Source organism: Entelurus aequoreus, linkage group LG23 (assembly GCF_033978785.1).
Source record: "Entelurus aequoreus isolate RoL-2023_Sb linkage group LG23, RoL_Eaeq_v1.1, whole genome shotgun sequence".
Classification (NCBI taxonomy): Eukaryota; Metazoa; Chordata; class Actinopteri; order Syngnathiformes; family Syngnathidae; genus Entelurus; species Entelurus aequoreus.
This window is the reverse complement of record NC_084753.1, coordinates 42143443-42171164: the sequence shown is the minus strand read 5'-3', so window position 1 is coordinate 42171164 and position 27722 is coordinate 42143443. Positions and strand designations below refer to the sequence as shown.

At 40.0% G+C, this 27722-nt stretch overlaps 2 protein-coding genes across 4 annotated transcripts in view; one reads left to right on the top strand and one right to left on the bottom strand.

Annotated features, from left to right (window-relative positions):
- The window catches only part of LOC133640971 (uncharacterized), a 57537-nt gene extending 48523 nt beyond the window's left edge, over positions 1 to 9014 (bottom strand). Inside the window, exons 1-2 of the mRNA XM_062034717.1 lie at positions 8865 to 9014; positions 8656 to 8708 (exon numbers count right to left, since the gene is read on the bottom strand). Coding sequence (XP_061890701.1) covers positions 8656 to 8708; positions 8865 to 8892 — 81 coding nt within the window. The 5' untranslated portion in view covers positions 8893 to 9014. The remainder of the gene's footprint in view (positions 1 to 8655; positions 8709 to 8864) is intronic.
- Positions 1 to 27722, top strand: part of alms1 (ALMS1 centrosome and basal body associated protein) — a 237185-nt gene that overhangs the window by 182451 nt on the left and 27012 nt on the right. For 2 of the 3 annotated variants that reach the window (XM_062034716.1, XM_062034713.1), the window contains exons 2-5: positions 12967 to 13136; positions 19345 to 19452; positions 19518 to 19641; positions 23755 to 24958. In XM_062034716.1, the coding sequence (XP_061890700.1) occupies positions 19389 to 19452; positions 19518 to 19641; positions 23755 to 24958 (1392 nt within the window). In that variant the 5' untranslated portion in view covers positions 12967 to 13136; positions 19345 to 19388. The remainder of the gene's footprint in view (positions 1 to 12966; positions 13137 to 19344; positions 19453 to 19517; positions 19642 to 23754; positions 24959 to 27722) is intronic. The other variant, XM_062034715.1, reaches the window with a different exon arrangement.

Here is a 27722-nt window from a genome sequence, read left to right as displayed (position 1 = left end):
ATGTTGTTGTGTCTGCGAGTATGTGTGTGAGTCTGTTGTGTTTTCTATATGTATGTGTTTTTATGGGTTTGTTTATCTCCTCATTCCTTCCTCTCACGCTTCTGTTTCATCCCCCCCTCTTACCAGTACTCTCTGCAGTTTCCAGTTATCATGCATCAGCCCCCCTCCTGACCCGCGTGTATACATCAGCCCGTTCTGCTCTCCTAGTTGGACATGGTGAGGTATGACAAGCGCCAGTAATACACTTAGATTTGTTTCATGGAATGTGAGGGGAGTGGGGAGCGCCACTAAAATAGGGAGGGTCTTGACCCATTTGCAAAACCTCAAAGGAGATATATTTTTCATTCAGGAGACCCACCTTCGCAACAGAGAGATTTCACGACTTAAAAGAGGCTGGATCAGCCATATTTTCCATTCAAAATTCAACGAAAGGGCCAGGGGCACAGCTATCCTTATTCGTAAAAATATTTCGTTCGAACTCAATCAAATTGTAGCAGACCCGGCTGGTCGTTATATTATTGTGTCCGGAAAGCTGCAAGGCACCCCAGTCATACTCGCTAGCGTTTATGGACCCAACTGGGATGACAGTTCTTATGTGACTAAACTGTTTACATCATTTCCGAACATTGGAAACCATTTTATCATTATGGGCGGGGACTTTAACCTGGTACAGGATCCTGTACTGGATCGATCATCTAACAAACTGGCTCCCTTATCTAATTCAGCTAAAACACTTGATACTTTCGCTAAACAGTTAGGTCTTACAGACCCATGGAGACATGCCTCCCCTACAATTAAACAATTTTCCTATTTCTCCCATGTACATCACACTTACACTCGGATAGACTTCTTTCTTCTCGACAATAGACTACTTTCCAAAACCAAAACATGTAATTACCATAGTATTGTAATCTCGGATCATGCCCCCACCTCAGTAGACATCAATATGGACACTCAACCTAGACCCCTTAAACAATGGCGATTCAACTCAGCCTTATTAGCAGAAGACCGCTATAAGAATTTCCTACAAGATCAAATTAAGTGTTTTTTCGAACTGAACGACTCGCCAGAAATCAGAAGAGGTATACTGTGGGAGGCATCTAAAGCCTATATTAGAGGTCAACTTATATCTTTTGTTTCAAACCTAAATAAGACAGAGACCATTCAAATCACTGAGCTGCTCCGCAAGATTAAGGATCTTGACGATAAGTACGCTTCAAACCCAGACCCGACACTATATAAAGAACGCCTTCGCCTACAAACTGACTTTGACCTTATGTCTGTCAATAGAGCGAAATTACAACTGCTCAAATCCAGACAACGATTTTTTGAATCTGGGGAAAAAGCTGGCAGGCTCTTAGCCCACCGGGTCAGGGAGGAAGCATCTTCGAGACTAATCACGTCTATTCGCTCTAACACAGGAGAACTACATACTGATCCAGCTAAGATTAATGAAACATTTGCTGCATTTTATACAACATTATATACCTCAGACTGCCCCCCTTCCTCAGATGAACTGTTTAGCGATACAACATTCCCCCAGATAGAATGTGGGGCTGCGAGGGGCCTGGGCCAGCCCATTAGTGTCATTGAGATTACGGAAGCCATCAAATCATTACAGAGCAATAAATCACCCGGCCCGGATGGCTTTAGTGCAGAATATTACAAAACTTTCTCCAGTGTTCTTGCTCCGGCTCTAAGAGACATGTATAATGAAGCTTTTCTGCAGCATCGCCTCCCAGAAACCTTATCGAGGGCCACCATTTCTCTCATCCTAAAAAAAGAAAAAGACCCCCTGCTTTGCAGCAGCTATAGACCAATTTCGCTCTTAACACTAGAAGTCCCAGCATTTTTCTGTCTACCTAGAAGACCCAGAGAGGGGTCATTTGGCCCGACGCTTTTCCCGAATACACTAATCACTCATTTTGTTATGGTAATGAGGCTGTTAGGGGCAGTTTGTCTAGGTAGACAGAAAAATTATACATGTGGGAAATGCCGAAAGGAGCAATGGCAGTGCCAGGATTGTGAGTGACTGCTCAAATGTATGTCAGTCACGTTTACATGGACATGGTTTTTCATTCTTTGTAAATATGCTTTTTTCTTTGTAAATTTTTTTTTTTAAACTATTTTTGGCACACAAAAATAACAATTGCTTCTGCAACAACCCTCCACACCAAAACTGGGAAAACAGTTGCTTTTTCATTCTTTGTAAATATGTTTTGTTTTGTATTTTTTTTAACAATAAATGTCAGAGTGTTGATCCCTTCATTCTGTTGATCCTTGCAAAAACACACACAACCTACCTCAGAACTAAAGCTTGAGCTGTAAGGTCCCCTCCCCCACACAGGCTCAAGTGGCCCCCTGCCGTGTGCCACTAACAGCCACATTTTCATAACAAAAGGAGTGTCCACAGGGGGGACTAGGGGTCAAATGACCCTCTTGTGTGTTTTCTAGGTAAAAGTGTCAATTGACCCTTCTCTGGGACTTCGCGTGTTAAATGTAGATCTAAAAATTCTATCCAAGGTTCTCGCTCTCCGGCTCCAAAGGGTGATGCCTTCTATCATCTCGTTGGATCAAACAGGTTTTATGCTAGGCCGGCAATCCTCACACAACACTCGGCGCCTCCTAAACATTATCCATTCGCCAAACCCCTCGACCCCGGAGGTGGTAGTATCCCTCGATGCGGAGAAAGCCTTTGACAGGGTTGAATGGGAGTATCTATTTGAAGCGATGGGTCGGTTTGGTTTTAATGAGGATTTCATTCTCTGGGTTAAACTTTTGTACTCGTCCCCGGTAGCTTCGGTACGTACAAATAATACACTATCCGCCCCAATTTTTCTTAAAAGAGGCACTAGACAAGGTTGCCCGTTATCTCCATTACTGTTTGCTATTGCGATAGAACCCCTTGCTCTTTGGCTGCGCGCGGAGGCAGGCTTTAAAAGGTATCACCCGGTCGGACACGCTACACAAAGTCTCGCTTTATGCGGATGACCTGCTCTTGTACATCTCGGACCCTGCTAGCTCGCTCCCGGTAATATTTGACATTCTGGAGCGGTTTGGCACACACTCGGGCTACAAACTTAACTACCAAAAAAGTGAGCTGTTTCCGATTAATTCCTTAGCTAAACAGTTACCACGATCTTTAGCAGCATTCAAATGGGCACATGACGGGATTCATTACTTGGGAATCCTTATTACTCCGGCTATGCCTGATATGCTCCGGGCAAATTTTTTACCTCTAATTGAAAAGATGGAGAAGAACTTTGCCCGCTGGTCTGTTTTACCACTTTCTCTCGCCGGCCGGATCAATCTGATCAAGATGATCACTCTGCCTAAATTCCTCTACCTTTTTCAACACATCCCCATATTTATTACTAAATCATTTTTCGATAAATTAGACAAATCAATATCCAAATTTTTATGGGGGGCCGGATCGGCCCGAATCCGCAAGTCGGTCCTACAATCCCACAAATCTGAGGGAGGGCTTGCACTCCCCAATTTTAGACAATACTATTGGGCGGCTAACGTACAGAAACTCCTATACTGGATGGATGGAGGCTCTCAGACCCTCCCGGCCTGGGTATCCCTCGAAACGGCGATCCCACACTCCTCATTGCACTCTTGCTTATGCTCATCACTCCCTTTCCCATTTAAAATTGAAGGCGCAAACACCATTGTATCGATCTCCATTAAAATATGGAACCAGCTACGTAAACACTTGGGGTTTCAGGGCCCATCTATATTGACCCCGCTACTTAAAAACCAATTATTTAAACCTTCCCGTACTGACCCCGCATTCATGACTTGGCACGATCATGGCATCACCACTGTGAAAGACCTCTATGCAGACGGAGTGTTCTCATCCTTCACTGAACTCTCTTCCAAATACGATTTGCCGAACTCCCACCTTTTTCGTTTTTTCCAGGCGAGGGACTTCGTAAAGAAACAGTTCCCACACTTTCCGAATCGTCCTCCGGAAACTCTTATAGATACATTGTTATCGTTGAGCCCTAATCATAAAAAATGTATCTCTGTGTTATATACCTCTTTAAGTTCAGTTGCTCCAAACTCTCTATCAGTGATAAGAGCCTCGTGGGAGAGCGATCTTAATACCAACATATCCGACCAACGCTGGGACTCTGCCCTGAAACTGGTTCACTCCTCCTCAATATGTGCCCGCCATAATCTCATCCAATGCAAAGTAATCCATAAAATTCATTACACTAACTCCAAACTATCCAAAATCTACCCCACTGTTAGCAATACCTGCAATAGATGCAAACAATCTCCGGCCGACCATGTCCATATGTTCTGGTCCTGCTCTAAATTATGTTCCTTTTGGGAGGATATTTTTGACACGATCGGGAAAGCATACGGTCAAAACTTTCCCCCCAACCCATTATCAGCCATTTTTGGCGTATGCCCCGATAACATGTGCCCGGTATCATTAAAACGCGCTGTTGCTTTTACGACCTTGCTGGCCAGGCCATTGATTTTGTTTAATTGGAAGCTGGCTCGCCCCCCATCACACGGCCGATGGATTAGAGAGGTTCTCTACAATCTAAAACTAGAAAAACTTAGGTTTTCGCTAAAGGGCTCGGCTCAGGCGTTTGAAAGCTCATGGAGTCCTTTCTTGCTGTTTGTCAACTCTCTTGATTTATCCCCAGACGCAGATGAGGAATAATCTCCCTTTTTATTTATTATTATTATTTTAATTTAATTGTATTTTATTTTATTTTTATTTTATTTTCTCCCTTTCTCTCCTTTCAGCCTGTTTGTCTGTCTCTGGCCTCGTATGTGTGTGTGTATGTGAGGATGTCTGTCTTTGTCGTCTTACTTGTTATATGATTGTGCCATATGTCCCTTGTTGGTGTGACCTGAGTGGGGCGGGAGGGTGGGTGGGGATTTGGGTTTTAAGGGAAAGGGTGTGAAGAATTTTCTGACTTTAAAATTGTACTGTTTCGACTTGCACTTTTTTCTGTATTTGAAAATGCCAATAAAAAAAGTTGGATTAAAACTGGAATAATTTAGGTTTTCGCTAAAAGGCTCGGCTCAAGCGTTTGAAAGCTCATGGAGTCCTTTCTTGCTGTATGTCAACTCTCTTGACTTATGCCCAGACGCAGATGAGGAATAATCTCCCTTTTATTCATTATTATTTATTTTATTTTTATTTTCTCTTTTTTCTCTCTCCTTTCAGCCTGTTTGTCTGTCTCTGGCCTGGTGTGTGTGTGTGTGTGTGTGTGTGAATGTGTCTGTCTTTGTCGTCTTACTTGTTATATGACTGTGCCATATGGCCCTTGTTGGTGTGACCTGAGTGGGGTGGGTGGTTTGGGTTTTAAAGGCCTACTGAAATGACATTTTTTTATGTAAACGGGAATAGCAGATCCATTCTATGTGTCATACTTGATCATTTTGCGATATTGCCATATTTTTGCTGGAAGGATTTAGTATAGAACAACGTCGATAAAGTTCGCAACTTTTGGTCCCTGATAAAAAAAAAACCTTGCCCCTACCGGAAGTAGCGTGACGTTGTCAGTTGTTCACTCCCTCGTATTTTCCTATTGTTTTCAACGCAGCTAGAACGATTCGGACCATTACCCCATTAATTTGAGCGAGGATGAAAGATTCGTGGATGAGGAACGTTAGAGTGACGGACTAGAATGCAGTGAAATACATATTTTTTTTCGCTCTGACCGTAACTTAGGTACAAGCTGACTCATTGGATTCCACACTCTCCTTTTTTTATTGTGGATCACGGATTTGTATTTTAAACCACCTGGGATACTATATCCTCTTGAAAATGAGAGTCGAGAACGCCAAATGGACATTCAGTGCCTTTTATCTCCACGACAATACATCGGCGAAACGCTTTAGCTACGGAGCTAACGTGATAGCATCGTGCTTTAACTGCATATAGAAACAAAAAAAATAAACCCCTGACTGGAAGGATAGATAGAAAATCAACAATACTATTAAACCGTGGACATGTAAATACACGGTTAATGCTTTCCAGGCTGGCGAAGGTTAACAATGCTGTGCTAACGACGCCATTGAAGCTAACTTAGCAACTTAGCAACCGGACTGCACAGAGCTATGCTAAAAACATTAGCTCTCCACCTACGCCAGCCAGCCCTCATCTGCTCATCAACACCCGTGCTCACCTGCGTTCCAGCGATCGGCGGAAGGACGAAGGACTTCACCCGATGCGTTTGGCGGCCCGGAGACGTAGGAAGTCAAGGTGAGGTCGGCGGCTAGCGCGTCTGCTCTCCAACAAAGTCCTCCTGGTTGTGTTGCTGTAGTCCGCTGCTAATACACCGATCCCACCTACAACTGTCTTCTTTGCAGCCTTCATTGTTCATTAAACAAATTGCAAAAGATGTCCAGAATACTGTGGAATTATGAAATAAAAACAGAGCTTTTTGTATATGATTCTACGGGGTACCATAACTTCCGTTAAACTGACTTCGTCACGCGCATACGTCATCATACCGCGACGTTTCAGCCGGATATTTCCCGGGAAATTTAAAATGTCACTTTATAAGTTAACCCGGCCGTATTGGCATGTGTTGCAATGTTAAGATTTCATCATTGATATATAAACTATCAGACTGCGTGGTCGCTAGTAGTGGCTTTCAGTAGGCCTTTAAGGGAAAGGGTGTGAATAATTTACTGACTTTAAAATTGTACTGTTTCGACTTGCACATTTTTTCCTGTCTATTTGAAAATGCCAATAAAAAAAGTTGGATTCAAAAATGTGCCTTCTCAGTTCCCAAACGTTTACTGAGTGTTGTTAAAAGGAAAGGCCATGTAACACAGTGGTGAACATCAGGCCCGGCCCTAACCAATCTGGCGCCCTAGGCAAGATTTTAGGTGGCGCCCCCCCCACATCGGCAGTGAAGTGCACAAGAAACCGAATAGCTTTGTCTTTGACCTTTTTTTTTACTTAAAGAAAGCAAATTAACAATCAGAATAGTTAACAAGATTTAAAAAAATATGGATAAATAAATGAATACAAAAAATAAAAAATGAATATATGAAATACAATATTTTTTACATACATAAACACAAAATAAAACGTGTCAACAAGTTGCATAAAATAAATTAAAAATACAATATAAATAAGGCACTGCACAAAACAAGATATCAAACCAGTATGACTTTAACAACTATATTACAAAAAAAGGGGATCCTACAGAGTTCTCTATTTGTGCTTTTTAATATTGCATTAACTAGAATGACTTACAAATGACTGTACACCAGGGAGTACTGTAATTACCTAACGTTACATTATTATTTTCCATAACAATTTAGCCCCCTCTACAATATTAACCAGACGTTAAATCAGAACTAGCTATTTATTGATTAGCAATTGCCGAATCATGTAACATTAGCTTAATGCTAAAAAGCCAGGTTACTATCACATTCTGTAACAGACAAATAATTTCATGTAGGCTAACGTTACCTCCCTGCTACCTCTGTCTTTTTCTCGTTTCTCCTCTTCTTTTCTCTTTTTTCTTCCCTGGGCACCTGACAGTTTTGGCCGTTTTGACATCTTGTGTTGATTTTTTTATGTGGTGACGTCCAAAAAGAGTCATGATACGGGAAGGGAGGGGGCGCACCGTGCCGGGGGGATAGGGGGCGTAATGTTGTAACAAATAATATTTCTATTAAATAGGCTTTACTTTGCATTTTAATTAACGTGGGATTATTTTATGTATTTAGAAATAATAGTACCAACTTTTTTTTTTTTTTTCCTCCAACATTTGTGGCACTGGCGTGGCGCCCCCTGATGGACGGCGCCCTTAGCATTTGCCTATACGGCCTATGCCACGGGCCGGCCCTGGTGAACATGCCCTTTCCCAACTACTTTGGCACGTGTTGCAGCCATGAAATGGAAAAAAATAAATAAAGTTTATGAGTTTGAACATCAAATATGTTGTCTTTGTAGCATATTCAACTGAATATGGGTTGAAAAGGATTTGCAAATCATTGTATTCCGTTTATATTTACATCTAACACAATTTCCCAACTCATATGGAAACGGGGTTTGTATATTAGGGACAGTAAAGGCCCTAATATACTGCCTGATTAAAAAAAAATTGTGAATTTTACGGTGAAGTTGTGTTGCCAGTTTGTTTGTTTTAACTGAAAAATCTTTTTTTTTTCTTTTTACAAATATAATAATCGAATGCACAGCAATTAATTTTATAATACGAGGTGAATTCTTCTCATCCTCTTGCTAATGACTCACCTTCACCAGTTGATTCCTGGGAATAGAAACTTACCGCCCTCGAACATTACAATAGGTAATTGTGACCGGAAAAATCCAATTTGATGACACAGAATGTAAGAGTAATACGGTGTTTGATTTAATAAATGAGTATGATAATAGTACACGTTGTATGATAATGATAGTATGATAATAGTACAGTGTGTGTGATATAAATGAGTATGATAATAGTACAGTGTGTGTGATATAAATGAGTATAGTACAGTGTGTGTGATATAAATGAGTATAGTACAGTGTGTGTGATATAAATGAGTATGATAATAGTACAGTGTGTGTGATATAAATGAGTATGATAATAGTACAGTGTGTATGATAATAGTATGATAATAGTACAGTGTGTGTGATAGTACAGGTGAAATACTCACTTGGCTGCTCATATCTGATGACTTCTCTCCATAGGAGAGCCTCTGTGTGCGGCCTGAGGGGACGACAACAGTAGCCATGACGCCTCATTTGGACATAAATACAATTATTGATCACATTAGCAATAATCATTATAGGGAATGAAACTGTCAACACGGAAATTCCCAGGAAATGAAACCTAAGCACCGGCACTGAAATACGTAACACTTGCCTTTGTAAACATCACTTCTTCGTGACATGTTGTTGCCGGTTGATTCTTTTTCAGACGTCCTTTCCCGCGGGTCTGCTTATTTTATTGCCTCTGTTGGTTTGTTTGCCTAAGTCACTCGACCGCCCTCTGGTCGAGTTTAGAAACCCTAACTTAGAGCAGGGATGACCACGCCCCCGCGCTCCCCATCGCTCATTTGATTGGTCGCTGCAAAGTCCTTTCTTCTTCTTCTTCTTCTTCTCTCGCTGATCTCTCATGCAGTGCGCCACTTTTGCCCCCATCGGTCGCTGAGGGGAAATTATTTTGATTTGTTTTGATTTGTATTAAGGATCCCCATCAGCTGGTTGCAGAGGTGGGACTAAGTCATTATTTTGCAAGTCATAAAGTAAGTCTCAAGTCTTTGCCTTCAAGACAGGCAAGTCCCGAGTCAAGACTGGAAAGTCTCAAGTCAAGTCCCAAGTCCGGCATTTTGAGTTTCGAGTCCTTTCAAGTCCTTTTAACCACAGACTAATATATTTACACAGATTGTGTATGCTTTTAAAACGCTGTATTTATTTATTAAAATAAATGCATTTGAAAAAAAAAATGGTGCTTTACCATGAATTGATTTACGTCATACTTGCCAACCTTGAGACCTCCAATTTTTTTTATTTTTTTTTACATAAATAAATACAATCATGTGTGCTTACGGACTGTATCCCTGCAGGCTGTATTGATCTATATTGATATAGAATGTATATATTGGGTTTTTTATGTTGATTTCATTAAAAAAAAAAAAAAAATTAAAAAAAAAAAATTGTTTTTTTTTTTTTACATAAATAAATACAATCATGTGTGCTTACGGACTGTATCCCTGCAGGCTGTATTGATCTATATTGATATAGAATGTATATATTGTGTTTTTTATGTTGATTTCATAAAAAAAAAAATTAAAAAAAATTTCTTTTTTTTTATTTATTCTTGTGCGGCCCGGTACCAATCGGTTGGGGACCACTGACGTAGATGACCAGAGTAGCTAATTACATGACCATAGTAACTAATTAGATTACCATAGTAACTGGTATATCATCCATAAGCGCAGATTCCAACCATTGAAATACTTTGTATAGTTCAAGACTTAAGGTCGTTAGAAAACATGAGTGCACATCATAATGGCAGCTACATTTTCCATCTTAAAGATCTAAAAAAAAATCTTTGGGAATGTCCGGCGGGCCAGATTGAAAAGCTTAGCGGGCCGCATGTGGCCCCCGGGCCTTAATTTGCCCAGGTCTGTTTTACAGAATAAACACAAGTGCAACTGTACTTATTTGCACAAAAGTGTTAACATTGTATTTCCACGGCATATTGCATTTGAACCAGTTCCACAGCAGTCTCTATCCTGTTCTTACCTTATCTCATTGATCTCATCTCATACTGTATGTGTGTTGATGTGTGCGTACACATGAAAAACAGAACAAATACATGAACATAACAATGAACAGAGCTGTACTTTGTAGATGTCAGGGCCCTATGCAATATGTACACATATTTTAAATATAGTATACATTTGAACTGACCTTTATTTGACTATGTTTGCCTTTTTGAAAGTGGCTAAACTGACAGGAAGAAAAACTGACAGTTGACAGGTAGAAAACAAAGATGGTGTTCAACATTTTCCTGCTCAAATGAGCGTACTGTTGAAAATAGGAATCGGGGGAATTACTTTTCACAAGTAAGATTTAACATTAACGTACTATTGGTTGTATTTTGTGAAAAGAAAATTACCAGTCTTAGTTGAGAAGTATATATTCAATATATATATATATATATATATATATATATATATATATATACCAGGGGTCACCAACGTGGTGCCCGCGGGCACCAGGTAGCCCGTAAGGACCAGATGAGTAGCCCGCTGGCCTGTTCTAAAAATAGCTCAAATAGCAGCACTTACCAGTGAGCTGCCTCTATTTTTTAAATGTTTTTTATTTACTAGCAAGCTGGTCTCGCTTTGCCCGACATTTTTAATTCTAAGAGAGACAAAACTCAAATAGAATTTGAAAATCCAAGAAAATATTTTAAAGACTTGGTCTTCACTTGTTTAAATAAATTCATTAATTTTTTTACTTTGCTTCTTATAAATTTCAGAAAGACAATTTTAGAGAAAAAAATACAACCTTAAAAATGATTTTAGGATTTTTAAACACATATACCTTTTTACCTTTTAAATTCCTTCCTCTTCTTTCCTGACAATTTAAATCAATGTTCAAGTAATTTATTTTTTTTATTGTAAAGAATAATAAATACATTTTAATATAATTCTTCATTTTAGCTTCTGTTTTTTCGACGAAGAATATTTGTGAAATATTTCTTCAAACTTATTATGATTAAATTTCAAAAAAATTATTCTGGCAAAGCTAGAAAATCTGTAGAATCAAATTTAAATCTTATTTCAAAGTCTTTTGTATTTCTTATAAAATGTTTGTTCTGGAAAATCTAGAAGAAATAATGATTTGTCTTTGTTAGAAATATAGCTTGGTCCAATTTGTTATATATTCTAACAAAGTGTAGATTGGATTTTAACCTATTTAAAACATGTCATCAAAATTCTAAAATTAATCTTAATCAGGAAAAATTACTAATGATGTTCCATAAATTCTTTTTTTTTTTTCATTTTTTCAAAAAGATTCGAATTAGCTAGTTTTTCTCTTCTTTTTTTCGGTTGAATTTTGAATTTTAAAGAGTCGAAATTGAAGATAAACTATGTTTCAAAATTTAACTGTCATTTTTTTTCGTGTTTTCTCCTCTTTTAAACCGTTCAATTAAGTGTAAATATCATTAATTATTAATAATAACATAGAGTTAAAGAAAATTGAGCAAATTGGCTATTTCTGGCAATTTATTTAAGTGTGTATCAAACTGGTAGCCCTTCGCATTAATCACTACCCAAGAAGTAGCTTTTGGTTTCAAAAAGGTTGGTGACCCCTGATATATACATATACATATATATAATATATATATATATATGTATAGTATATAGTTCTCTGCAAACCTATGAAATGTTCTATTTTGTCTTCATTATTTTGTCAGAATGCACCAGAATGCTTCATTTGTATGTGGAAAATCACAAAGAAATCTTCTGGGGGAGATGACCCCCCACACACTTTCTGCCCCACCTAAAACAAAATTCACCAGCCGCCCCTGATTATGATGCATTCTCATTTTAGGCAAAGTATAAGACAATACTTTCTTAACAGTATAATTGTAACCAGGAATAAGTCTCCAAGTAACAATATTCAAACACTAGCATTGTTGGGTAAGACAGAATTTGGTTTTATTCTGAATCCAGTGAAACAGATTGGTGGTTTTAGCTGATATAAAAACTTTCAGGGGTTTATGTTGAAGTATTTGGCAGATGCTTTTATCCAAAGCCACATCCATAAAAAATACATATAAAACAATGACTGTAAACATGATCATTTAAGGGAAGAATGTAATACAAAATATCAATACAAAGTGTCAAGACTGCTGCAGCAACAGAGATACAGTCTATAGATATATAGATATCTAATTCATACATTGTTTATGTAGCATGTATATATAACCTAATCATATTGTTTCTTCAATTTAAAAATAACTGACCGTTTTTTCCCCCCCTTCTCTGGGATTATATTCCCAGTTTTGATCTGGGACGTCTGGTCACTTCTAGCATATAAGAATATTCTATTACTGTTAAGCAAACTATGAATAATAAAACATGTGTCCTTTTATCATAGCTACACGTATGACGAAAAAGCGCGTGAAAATCAGTGGTATTCAGTGAGGTAAGATTAATTAAATGCGCTGACAGTTCATTGCTCCTGCCAAAATGAATTGCACTGAGTGGAGCGGATCACCACTCCAAGATGGCGGCCCCGCGTCTCGTCAGCGCCATTAGGCAGTAGCGCTCCATGCTGCGTACCCTTAGAACATGTCAATGGTTAGCGCCACCTGTCGCATTGGAAGGTCGCCGATAAAAAAATAATGCAAACTAATTAATCGTAGCGCCGATGTAAACAGGCGGTATGTGGTTATATTGATGCGGTGATACCATTTTTTTATTATTATTAATTTGTTCTTCCAGATGTCAGGCTTGCAATGGTGGTCGTGACAGAAGAGCGGGCGGAACTGCGAGGTGACAGAAGACCGGGCGGAAGTGCGAGGTTACCAAGTGAGGGAAGCGCGGGTGTTGTGGCGGAAACATCAAAGCTTTCAAAGAGCTTCAGAGGAGCCTTCTTCTTTTATCAAAAAAAGGTAACTTCCGTGACAAGATAAGTCATCTTTCTTCACTTTCATGCACTTTGTTTGGGCGTCCAGCGACGCGTCGCTCCAACGCGGCGGCGGACGGCGAGGCTAATTTAGCTCTGTTGTTAGCGTAGCATTAGCACCCGTTAGCATCCGCCCGACAGCAAACCTTTGCCTTTTTTTTTTTAAATAATACAAATATAAATGTCTTCATGCCGTAATAATCATTGTTTTAACACTTGTGTCTTTCACACTGCTCGTCTAGCTAATTAACATTAGCGACTACTGCACGGAAACCTGTTGCTTTTTAGCCGACTTCAGCTTGTCAGCCGAGGGTTTTTTATTTATTTATTTTTAATTTTTATAAACCTTTATTTATAATATGCAACATTTACATACAGTCAATAAGTAATAAAATATCAAAACAAGTACAAAAACAGTACAAAACAGCGCCAGGGCGGTTGTAAACTCAATAAAGTAACTAAAATAGAATGCAATATATATATATATATATATATATATATATATATATAAAACAAAATGTAAAGCCATAGCCTCGCACAATTCCATAAATAATTTATATTTGGAACACAGCATCATAGTTTTCACAGCTTTTTGGTTGTTAGAGGTAGAGAGTGCTTTAAAGTAACATTCCAATTTGAAAAGTACTGGTTCCCGGGCATGACGGCGCGTCGTCACGTGGTCACATTGCTGACTTTTACGAGCAGGGGAGCATGTTCGGCAGCGCACGCGCACAGAGTACTTACAAGCAGACACAGTGTGTAGACAGAAAAGGGAGAATGGACGCATTTTTTTGGTAAAAAGTAAAGATAAATTTGAAGTTATAACACAAACACCCTCAGGAAGAGGTGCTTTAAAGACATGGCTAGCTAGCTAGCCGATACCATCCATCCGCAATCAATCACTAATTCTGGTCTCCATAGTGACACATTAAGTTTCTTACAAGTATCATTATCACTGCAGGACGAGGAATAGTTAAACATGCTAACACCGCTAACAGAAGCTAGCGTGCCTGGATGTAAACATATGCCATGGGTGGATCTACACCCATACTTGCCAACCCTCCCGGTTTTACCGGGAGACTCCCGGAATACAGCGCCTCCCCCGATAACCTCCCGGAAGAAATTTTCTCCCGATAAACTCACGGAATTCAGCCGGAGCTGGAGGCCCCGCCCCTCCAGCTCCATGCGGACCTGAGTGGGGACAGCGGCGACAGTCTGTTTTCACGTCCGCTTTCCCACGATATAAACAGCGTGCCTGCCCAATCACGTTATAACTGTAGAATGATGGAGGGCGAGTTCTTGGTTTCTTATGTGGGTTTATTGTTAGGCAGTTTCATTAACGTCCTCCCAGCGCGGTAACAACACACAACAACAGCAGTCACGTTTAGTCTACCGTAAAGCAGTTCGTCTGCCGTAAACAGCAATGTTGTGACACTCTTAAACAGGACAATACTGCCATCTACTGGATAGCCTCCGGAACACTGAAATTCAAGTATTTATTTTATTTATATGTATAATAAAATAAATATATATATCCAGAATTCACTGAAAGTCAAGTATTTCATACATATATATATATATATATATATATATATATATATATATATATATATATATATATATATATATATATATATATATATATATGAAATACTCGAGTTGGTGAATTCTAGCTGTAAATATACTCCTCCCCTCTTAACCACGCCCCCCGTCCCACCCCCGACCACGACCCACCCCACCACCCACCTCCCGGAATCGAAGGTCTCAAGGTTGGCAAGTATGTCTACACTTGACATCCACTGTAATGATACCAAGTACAAGAGTGTATCTAATTGATACTACTATCAATACATCGATATTTTTTATCGTCACAAAATCTTTTTTCTTTAAAAAAATAAATAAATTCATGTTATTTATATAAACTCAGGAAATATGTCCCTGGACAGACACATGAGGACGAATGTATGATCCTATAACTACTTGGTATCGGATCGATACCTAAATGTGTGGTATCATAAAAACTAATGTAAAGTATCCAAACAGAAGAATAAGTGATTATTACATTTTAACAGAAGTGTAGATAGAACATGTTACAACAGAAAATAAGCAGATATTAACAAGTAGATTAATAATCAATTTTTACAGTTTGTCCCTCATAATGTATACAAAATAATAGGTGTATAAATGACACAATATGTTACTGCATACGTCAGCAGACTAATTAGGAGTCTTTGTTTACTTACTACTAAAAGACACGTTGTCTAGTATGTTCACTATTTTATTTAAGGACTAAATGACAATAATAAACATATGTTTCATGTACCCTAACATTTTTGTTCAAATAAATCAAATCAAATCAACTTTATTTATAAAGCACATTTAAAATTGACCACAGGGGTAGCCAAAGTGCTGTACAATGGGCAGGTTAAAAGATAATAAGAGAACCGAGCAAACACAACACAAACAGAGCACGATAAAAAATAAATAAATAAAACATAAAAGCAGGTTCACAGCAGGTGCATTATGGGGCGCCATTGCAGGATGGATATCACTGTGTTAAAAGCCATGGAATAAAAGTATGTTTTTAAAAGAGATTTAAAAACAGGAAGAAAGGAGGCCTGTCTAACACTCAGAGGTAGGTCGTTCCGGAGCTTGGGAGCAGCAGCGGCGAAAGCTCTGTCACCTCTAAGCTTCAGCCTTGTGTCAGGGACCGTCAGTAGCAGCTGATCGGCTGATGTTAGGGATCGGGTGGGGCAGTAAGGCTGAAGGAGGTCTGAGAGATATGTTGGCGCGAGGTTGTTTAGACATTTAAAAACAAATAGGAGTTTAAAGTTGATTCGGTAATGCACAAGGAGCCAGTGAAGGGACGCTAATATAGGGGTGATGTGCTCACGTCTGCGGGTCTGTGTTAGCAGACGAGCAGCAGAGTTCTGCACGAGCTGCAGGCGGGCGAGGGAGGCCTGGCTAATGCCTACATACAGGGCATTGCAGTAGTCTAAACGATTCGAGATAAAGGCGTGGATTAATTTCTCGAGATCATGTCCTGATAGAAGCGGTTTCACTTTCGCTATTTGGCGTAATTGATAAAAGCTTTTTTGAACGACGCTGCTGATTTGTTTTTCGGATTTAAAATCTGAGTGGAGCTTTACCCCCAGGTTTGTGACACAGCCACTGAGATACGGGGTCAGAGTGCCGAGGTCAACGTTGGGGGAGGGGGAGCGACTTGGACCGAACAACATAACTTCTGTTTTGTCTTCATTTAGGCTCAGGAAGTTAGCTGAAAGCCAGGCTTTGATGTCGTGCAGGCAGTCAATGAGACGTTGAACCGTGTTATTTTGTGCCATGGGAAATGAAATCTGGCAATCATCGGCATAAAAATGAAATGCAATACCGTACTTCCTAAAAAGAGAACCAAGGGGGAGAAGGTAAAGCGCAAATAAGATTGGGGCAATGATTGAGCCCTGCGGAACCCCATGTGGTAGAGGAGCTGTGGAAGACATAAAATTGTCTACCGTAATTTCCGGACTACAAGCCGCACCTGACTATAAGCCGCACCAGCTAAATATAGGGGAAAATACAGATTACTCCATATATAAGCCGCACCCGACTATAAGCCGCAGGGTTTTGATGTGTAATTAGCGTAGTATATAGGGGTTCCTGCTACCACGGAGGGGATTGTCGGGACAGAGATGACTGTTTGGGAACGCAAAGCGTCCCATTTATTAACTATAAATCTTTCAATCATTCAATCAAACTTTCACATCTTTGACATGGCGAACAGCATTCATGCAGAGTACAAATAATACAACGCTGCAAAGTAATACAAAGTGCTCACCTGTACGTTATCAAAATAACCAGCCTACCGGTATATGAAAAGTCAGTCTTTAATCATTGTGTCATCGTCTTCCTCCTGCGTACTAAAACCACCGAAATCCTCTTCGTCGGTGTCGGAGAAGAACAGGCCGTAAATAAGCCGCACCCTTGTATAAGCCGCAGGGACCAGAACGAGGGGGAAAAGTAGCGGCTTATAGTCCGGAAATTACGGTACTTTTACACAAAAACTCCTGTCGGTTAGGTACGACCGGAACCAGTTGAGGGCGGCGCCCTTAATGCCCACACAGTTCTCAAGACGAGTGATTAAGGTGGCGTGGTCGACGGTGTCGAACGCAGCCGACAGAACTAAAAGCACCAAGACAACATACTTACCAGAATCAGTTGACAGGAGGATATCGTTAAAAACTTTTAAAAGCGCTGACTCTGTGCTGTGGAGGGCTTTAAAACAGGACTGGAACAGCTCAGTGATACCATTATCCTCTTAAGAAGGGCAACAACTGACTGTAGACAACCTTCTCTAATATTTTGGAAATGTATGGAAGATTAGAGATGGGTCTAAGGCAGGGGTGTCCAAAGTGCGGCCCGCAGCTAATTGTTTACCGGCCCGTCACACATTCTGGAAATACTATTGTAAAAATAAAAAATAACATTAAAAAAAGTGGAATGAGGTGAAATCTAACGAGAAAAAGTTGCAATGTTGACACAAAAGCTGCCAAAAAGGCTGTTTTTTTTTCTTTTGTCTTTCTTTTATTTTTTTTTAATTTTATTTTTTTTTGAGCAATGGCAAAAAAAAAAAATCCATGTTATAATGAATTATTTTCAGGGCTCCGATTACTTCAAATATTTCACTTTAAAATGTTTTATGTGGTAAATATTGCATATATTGTGTAGTAGCCATATAAAAACATCAAAGTTTTCTTTGACAAAAGCGCATAAAACAAACAAAATAATAGTTCCAGCATAAAATCGACAGATATCTGAAGTTGATCTCGTAACTTAAGTGTTGAAAGTAAAAGAAAAACCTAATGAAAATGTATCACTTTATGAGTGGGGCGCCTTTTGGATCCCAAATATATTTAGTGATTTTTTATTTATCTTTTCACTGTGATTACTCAAAAATATGAAAGAATTAAAATCAATGGTGTCCTGCATTATTGATATTTTAGGGCTCTAATGACTAAATACTGCATATTTCAGTTTTACTATAAAAAAAACTCAAGTTTTTGACAGAAAAGCCATAAAACATTTTTTAAAATTTGTATTACTTTATATCAACTTGAAGTTGATATAGAGATTTACTGTAAGCGCTAAATAATTAAAAAAATAATAATAATCTGACTTGTTTTTAACATTTTAATGACTGAGACTCTTTATGGTCCCCGGAACCCCTAAAGGTAAAATAAATAAAAAATGCATATATTTTGTTATGGTTTGAAAATGAAAAATATCAAAATGGCCCCCACATGCTTTAATTAAGTTGATCTCGTAACTTAAGTGTTGAAAGTAAAAGAAAAACCTAATAAAAATGTATCACTTTATGAGTGGGGGCACCTTTTGGATCCCAAATATATTTAGTGATTTTTTATTTATCTTTTCACTGTGATTACTCAAAAATATGAAAGAATTAAAATCAATGGTGTCCTGCATTATTGATCTTTTAGGGGTCTAATTACTAAATACTGCATATTTCAGTTTTACTATAAAAAAAAACTAAGTTTTTGACAGAAAAGCCATAAAACATTTTTTAAAATTTGTATTACTTTATATCAACTTGAAGTTGATATAGAGATTTACTGTAAGCGCTAAATAATAAAAAAAATAATAATAATCTGACTTGTTTTTAACATTTTAATGACTGAGACTCTTTATGGTCCCCGGGACCCCTGAAGGTAAAATAAATAAAAAATGCATATATTTTGTTATGGTTTGAAAATGAAAAATATCAAAAGGGCCCCCACATGCTTTAATTTTTCCGTGTGCGGCCCTCAGTGGAAAAAGTTTGGACACCCCTGGTCTAAGGTTAGAGAGGAGAGAGGGGTCGAGGCTTGGTTTTTTAAGTAGAGGTCGTACCACCGCATGTTTAAACTCTACTGGAACTATTCCGGAAGAGAGGCTACTATTGATAATGCCAATAAAATAAAGCCAATAATGACATTTTTTTGTGGTCCCCTTTATTTAGCAAAAAGTATCGAAATACATTTTAGTACCGGTACCCTGCAGTTGAGCATGAAGTGTTTAATGAGCCAATAGGGCACAAATGCTATGCAAACAAGGTGTGTGTGAGCCATTAAATGTGGTAAATAATGTGCACCAGAAATAAACAGGACATGGATCAGCTCATGTTTCTTCTGCATTTCCAGGCTTGTCTTGTCCAAGAACCTTGTGGGAGACTGAAGATGAAGACATGAGTCAGTCTGTGGACAGGGTGAGAAGTCTACAAGGGTCCAGGCTAAACCATCCACAGCTAGGTAAAGCACACTTCATAATGACACTGGAGCATCGTGTGGGTGATTGTTTCTGTCTTTTGTGTCAGCAGAATTCCAGGACAGCAGTTTGTCTCCGGGTCTCGTCTTGCTGCCAGCCAACCCTCTAGCAGAAGCCAATGTCACAGAATATTCCTTCTTCCAAAAAAGCGACATGGAATTTCACCCGTTACGGTAAAAAAGAAGCCATTGTTTATAGTCAAGTCCTTTTTTTTGTTTTGTGTACTTTCACGTGTGTGTTAACACTGCAAGTTGTGTATAGAAGCAACTTGACACACACTTGGGGCTGCAACCTTTATTTTGTCAACAATAAAACTTGTATTTTGTTGCCTGGATGATTGGTTTAGTGCAGAGGTGTCAAAGAGGTTTTCACTGAGGGCCACATGGCAGTTATGTTTGGCCTCAGAGGGCCGTGTCTAACAGTCAATACTATTATTACACCATTTTTTAATGCATTTTATTAGTAGATTTAAAAAAAAAACTATAATGTAAAAAAAAAAAATAGGATAAGTTGCAATAATTTCACCTCAAAATGTAGTGTGTCGGTTGGGGACGTCTCTGCGCTGCTGACCTGTCTCCACTCAGGATGGTCTACTGCTGGCCCCACTGTGGACTGGACTCTCATTATTATGTTAGATCCACTATGGACTGGACTCTCACTATTATGTTAGATCCACTATGGACTGGACTCTCATTATTATGTTAGATCCACTATGGACTGGACTCTCACTATTATGTTAGATCCACTATTAAAGTTAAAATGGACTGGACTCTCATTATTATGTTCGATCCACTATGGACTGGACTCTCACTATTATGTTAGATCCACTATGGACTGGACTCTCACTATTATGTTAGATCCACTATGGACTGGACTCTCACACTATTATGTTAGATCCACTATGGACTGGACTCTCACTATTATGTTAGATCCACTATGGACTGGACTCTCACTATTATGTTAGATCCACTATTAAAGTTAAAATGGACTGGACTCTCATTATTATGTTAGATCCACTATGGACTGGACTCTCATTATTATGTTAGATCCACTATGGACTGGACTCTCATTATTATGTTAGATCCACTATGGATCCATTATGTTTGGCCTCAGAGGGCCGCATCTAACAGTCAATACTATTATTACACCATTTTTTAATGCATTTTATTAGTAGATTTTAAAAAAAAACTAAAATGTAAAAAAAATAAATAGGATAAGTTGCAATAATTTCACCTCAAAATGTAGTGTGTCGGTTGGGGACGTCTCTGCGCTGCTGACCTGTCTCCACTCAGGATGGTCTACTGCTGGCCCCACTGTGGACTGGACTCTCATTATTATGTTAGATCCACTATGGCCTGGACTCTCATTATTATGTTAGATCCACTATGGACTGGACTCTCACTATTATGTTAGATCCACTATGGACTGGACTCTCACTATTATGTTAGATCCACTATGGACTGGACTCTCACACTATTATGTTAGATCCACTATGGACTGGACTCTCTCACTATTATGTTAGATCCACTATGGACTGGACTCTCACACTATTATGTTAGATCCACTATGGACTGGACTCTCACACTATTATGTTAGATCCACTATGGACTGGACTCTCATTATTATGTTAGATCCACTATGGATCCATTATGTTTGGCCTTAGAGGGCCACGTCTAACAGTCAATACTATTATTACACCATTTTTTAATGCATTTTATTAGTAGATTTAAAAAAAAAACTAAAATGTAAAAAAAAAAAAATAGGATAAGTTGCAATAATTTCACCTCAAAATGTAGTGTGTCGGTTGGGGACGTCTCTGCACTGCTGACCTGTCTCCACTCAGGATGGTCTACTGCTGGCCCCACTGTGGACTGGACTCTCATTATTATGTTAGATCCACTATGGCCTGGACTCTCATTATTATGTTAGATCCACTATGGCCTGGACTCTCATTATTATGTTAGATCCACTATGGACTGGACTCTCACTATTATGTTAGATCCACTATGGACTGGACTCTCACTATTATGTTAGATCCACTATGGACTGGACTCTCACTATTATGTTAGATCCACTATGGACTGGACTCTCACTATTATGTTGGATCCACTATGGACTGGACTCTCACTATTATGTTAGATCCACTATGGACTGGACTCTCATTATTATGTTAGATCCACTATGGATCCATTATGTTTGGCCTCAGAGGGCCACGTCTAACAGTCAATACTATTATTACACCATTTTTTAATGCATTTTATTAGTAGATTTTAAAAAAAAACTAAAATGTAAAAAAAATAAATAGGATAAGTTGCAATAATTTCACCTCAAAATGTAGTGTGTCGGTTGGGGACGTCTCTGCGCTGCTGACCTGTCTCCACTCAGGATGGTCTACTGCTGGCCCCACTGTGGACTGGACTCTCATTATTATGTTAGATCCACTATGGCCTGGACTCTCATTATTATGTTAGATCCACTATGGACTGGACTCTCACTATTATGTTAGATCCACTATGGACTGGACTCTCACTATTATGTTAGATCCACTATGGACTGGACTCTCACACTATTATGTTAGATCCACTATGGACTGGACTCTCACACTATTATGTTAGATCCACTATGGACTGGACTCTCATTATTATGTTAGATCCACTATGGATCCATTATGTTTGGCCTCAGAGGGCCACGTCTAACAGTCAATACTATTATTACACCATTTTTTAATGCATTTTATTAGTAGATTTAAAAAAAAAACTAAAATGTAAAAAAAATAAATAGGATAAGTTGCAATAATTTCACCTCAAAATGTAGTGTGTCGGTTGGGGACGTCTCTGCGCTGCTGACCTGTCTCCACTCAGGATGGTCTACTGCTGGCCCCACTGTGGACTGGACTCTCATTATTATGTTAGATCCACTATGGCCTGGACTCTCATTATTATGTTAGATCCACTATGGCCTGGACTCTCATTATTATGTTAGATCCACTATGGACTGGACTCTCACTATTATGTTAGATCCACTATGGACTGGACTCTCACTATTATGTTAGATCCACTATGGACTGGACTCTCACTATTATGTTAGATCCACTATGGACTGGACTCTCACTATTATGTTGGATCCACTATGGACTGGACTCTCACTATTATGTTAGATCCACTATGGACTGGACTCTCATTATTATGTTAGATCCACTATGGATCCATTATGTTTGGCCTCAGAGGGCCACGTCTAACAGTCAATACTATTATTACACCATTTTTTAATGCATTTTATTAGTAGATTTTAAAAAAAAACTAAAATGTAAAAAAAATAAATAGGATAAGTTGCAATAATTTCACCTCAAAATGTAGTGTGTCGGTTGGGGACGTCTCTGCGCTGCTGACCTGTCTCCACTCAGGATGGTCTACTGCTGGCCCCACTGTGGACTGGACTCTCATTATTATGTTAGATCCACTATGGACTGGACTCTCATTATTATGTTAGATCCACTATGGACTGGACTCTCACTATTATGTTAGATCCACTATGGACTGGACTCTCACTATTATGTTAGATCCACTATGGACTGGACTCTCACTATTATGTTAGATCCACTATGGACTGGACTCTCACACTATTATGTTAGATCCACTATGGACTGGACTCTCATTATTATGTTAGATCCACTATGGACTGGACTCTCACTATTATGTTAGATCCACTATGGACTGGATTCTCACTATTATGTTAGATCCACTATGGACTGGACTCTCACTATTATGTTAGATCCACTATGGACTGGACTCTCACTATTATGTTAGATCCACTATGGACTGGACTCTCACACTATTATGTTAGATCCACTATGGACTGGACTCTCACACTATTATGTTAGATCCACTATGGACTGAACTCTCACTATTATGTTAGATCCACTATGGACTGAACTCTCACTATTATGTTAGATCCACTATGGACTGGACTCTCACTATTATGTTAGATCCACTATGGATTGGACTCTCACACTATTATGTTAGATCCACTATGGACTGGACTCTCACACTATTATGTTAGATCCACTATGGACTGGACTCTCACTATTATGTTAGATCCACTATGGACTGGACTCCCACAATATTACGCTAGATCCACTATGGACTGGACTGGGTCAAATGCAGAGAATAATTTTGCCACACCTGGTGTGTGTGTGACAATCAATGGTACTTGAACTTTACAGCATCTCTATCTAGCAGTCACACTCACTTTCTGAAGGAGCTCACATTTGTGTTATGATTTCCTAGAGGGTGCCCTGACTTGTCCATGGCATCGGAGAGGACTGGCACTCCGCCAGCAGGTGGCGCCACACATGAGTCCGATGAAGCGTCATTGTCCCAGCACCTGCTGGCCCAGGAGACCATGGTCCCCGAGAGTGGATCCAGCGGCTGCTGTTCGCCGTCCCAGCTCACTTCAACTTCAGAGGACGGCACGACAGAGGAGAAGAGAGGAAAAGTCAACGCCGCCAAGGGCAGGCGGTTGGCGACACCCGCGCCTTCACCGCGCCCCGGCATCGACGCCAGCGCCGTTATAAGACAGCGTCCTCCGGGTAAGGCCGCGGAGGTCAGTAACGTCACCTCAGGATCTCGCAGCACGTGCCCCGACGCCACCAGCGAGTTGCTGTACAGAGAGCTGATGTCCCAAAGCGACCCCAGTTCTACCCCGCTAGAACCTCAACTGGTCACGTCCTACCGTCCCGATTCATCCGACAGCGGGACAAGTGTGACCAGATCCGACCAAGAGTGCGGTCCCGTTTCAACAAACATGGAGCCATCTCTGTGGGGCTCAGGCAACCCGACGGGTATGGAAGAGTCCTACAGGGGTTTCATGCCGCAGTCTCAATCAACACCAGGCGGTGTCAAGGTCCCGCCCAAGTCTAGCGTCAAGCCCAAATCGAGGAGACTCTCAGCAATCTGGTCCAATGATGGGAGTTCCAGTCAGCCCACGTCTCCACCGCCAACTGCCACTGAGCACCAGGACCAGACCACCGCATCCAGAGTCCGGTCCCTTCCGACTCTCAACTACATGCAGAAAGTCGATGCTTGGAGAGAAAGTCAGAGCTCCAGCAAGACGCCGCTGTTTGATACCATGGCTCTGCAGGGCTCGGCCGGCGCCGAGTCAGGCAGCCTGGACCGCATCCTGAGTGACCGGGCCAAAGGGCCCGCTGCTACCGAGAGCTGCTCTGCAGCCCCAAGCAGGGGGGTGTCGATGGTTGGAAACAAGGCCGCTACTTCCTCCTCCCTCAGCGCCGTGGTCATGACGCGCCCGCATCACAGCTCACCGCCAATCGACGCGGGCCGCCTCAGCAACACGGCGCCGCTGGAGTCTCACCTGCTCGCCGGAGCCCAGGGCAGCAAGAGCAGCCAGGTGAAGTTAGGAGCCTCACTCGGCGCTGCTTCCTGGTCTTCCAAGCCCAAACATGCAGGGCTGAACATCCAACACCAAATTCCGGTAAAAACAAAAAAGCACAGACATTCTTTTAATCATTTTATTTGTATTAACCATTATTTCCCACAAAAAGCAGAAGACATGACATGTATTATTGATTGATTGATTTATTATGTTTAGGGTTGTCCCGATCGATTGAGCATCGTTCGATTTTCATGAAAATGTTTGTGATCGCCATTGCCAATTAATGCCTTTCAATGGCGATCACAAACACTGATCCCTTCTGGCTGACACTATTTATTATTAGTCCCCTGATTGACGAGCTTCATACACCGTGACACTCCCATACGTTAGTAATAACCACTTCCAGGAGAGCTAATAAATGATATTTTTTAGGATCTTAAAGGCCTACTGAAATGACATTTTTTTACTTAAACGGGAATAGCAGATCCATTCTATGTGTCATACTTGATCATTTCGCGATATTGCCATATTTTTGCTGAAAGGATTTAGTAGAGAAAATCGACGATAAGGTTCGCAACTTTTGCTCGCTGATAAAAAAAAGCCTTGCCTGTACCGGAAGTAGCGTGACGTCACAAGCGGTAGTGCTGCTCACAATTCTCGTTGTTTACAATGGAGTGAGAGAGATTCGGACCGAGAAAGTGACGATTACACCATTAATTTGAGCGAGGATGAAAGATTCGTAGATGAGGAACGTTACAGTGAAGGACTTGAAAGGCAGTGATGGACGTATCTTTTTTCGCTCTGACCGTAACTTAGGTACAAGCTGGCTCATTGGATTCCACACTCTCTCCTTTTTCTATTGTGGATCACAGATTTGTATTTTAAACCATTTTAGATACTATATCCTCTTGAAAATGAGAGTCGAGAACGCGAAATGGACATTCACAGTGACTGAACATGTAAATACACGATTAATAATTCAGCTTTGCGAAGCTAAAAAAATAGAAGCTAACCTAGCTACGTAGCCAACTTGATAGCAGCAGTCTCAAATGCAGATAGAAACTAAATTAAAAAAAAACCCTGACTGGATGGATAGACAGAAGATCAATAATACTATTAAACCATGAACATGTAAATACACGATTAATAATTCAGCTTTGCGAAGCTAAAAAAATAGAAGCTAACCTAGCTACGTAGCCAACTTGATAGCAGCAGTCTCAAATGCAGATAGAAACTAAATTAAAAAAAAACCCTGACTGGATGGATAGACAGAAGATCAATAATACTATTAAACCATGAACATGTAAATACACGATTAATAATATTCCGCTTGGCGAAGCTAAAAAAACAGAAGCTAACCTAGCTGCGTAGCTAACTTAGATGCGGCGGCGGGCGTTGTACGCTTTTGACGACACCCCGGCCGCCATCAGAGTCGGCAAGAAACATATATTTCCCCAAAGTTACGTACGTCGCATGCACATATCGAAACGCACGTACGGGCAATCGATCAAATGTTTGGAAGCCAAAGCTGTACTCACCGTAGTGCGTCTGCTATCCTGCTCAAAACACAACACAACCTCCTGGTGTTGGTGTTGCTGTAGTCCGCTGCTCCACCGGCTCCAACTTTCTTATTTGCAGTCTCCAGTGTCCATTAAACAAATTGCTCAATCGCTTTATTAACAAGCGGTAACTGGTTGTAGTTCAAAAAGTAACGCACACACATACACGAGCTGCTGTTAGCCAAAAGTCACGCTCACACACACTCAAGTTCTCCGCCAACTCACTCGCGCATGCGCGTTCCCCAAACCCTTAAAAAAAAAAATCACTAATGCAAATATCACAGATATTACAGTATTGTGCTTAGCCGCTAAGACACCGATCGATCCCACCTACAACGTTCTTCTTTGCAGCCTCCATTGTTCATTAAACAAATTGCAAAAGATTCACCAACACAGATGTCCAGAATACTGTGGAATTTTGTCGAAGAAAACAAGAGGCTTTTCTATCGGGTCCGATGGGGTCCAACCACTTCCGTTGCTTTTGTGACGTCACGTGCATAAATCATATCCAAAGGAGTTTTACAACCAGAAGTGTGGCGGGAATTTTAAAATGTCACTTTATAAGTTAACCCGGCCGTATTGGCATGTGTTGCAATGTTAAGATTTCATCATTGATATATAAACTATCAGACTGCGTAGTCGGTAGTAGTGGCTTTCAGTAGGCCTTTAAGAATCATCAAGGATTAGGACGGTGCTAAGCATGTTACACATCGAGGGACCGTAAAAAGATGGCGGCTCCATGCATAACTGAGGGTACTAGATGAGGACATTCCTGAAGGAATTGTGTGTGAATGCTCCAATGCTGAAGTTGAACTGACATGCTGACAGAATGTAGTAGGAATGTAAGAATAGTTTGAATGTTGAAGAGTTAGAATTTCCAGAAAAAAACGGAATTTAGTTTGGAACTGGGAAAGTGTTAGTTGGATGAGTGGAATGTGTTGATGTTGGAATGGTTTGAATAGGTTGAAAAATGTGGGAATTGCGGAACTTTAAAAAAATAGACAATTCATTTTGAATGGGGAAAATGTCCCTGAAAACTGGGAATTCTTGGAAGTCCGGGAATTTTTTAAAATCGTTGAAGGAGAGCACACAATTTTGAACAGGCTGAATATTTTGGATTTGGAACGGATTGAATCGGATGAAAAATGTGGGAGTTGTGGAACTTAAAAAAATGTCCCGTTCATTTCAATGGAAATTTCAGGAAAAGCAGGAGTTTTTTGGAAAATGTTAAACGACTTCAATGTTAAAGTTAAGTTAAAGTACCAATGATTGTCACACACACACTAGGTGTGGTGAAATTATTC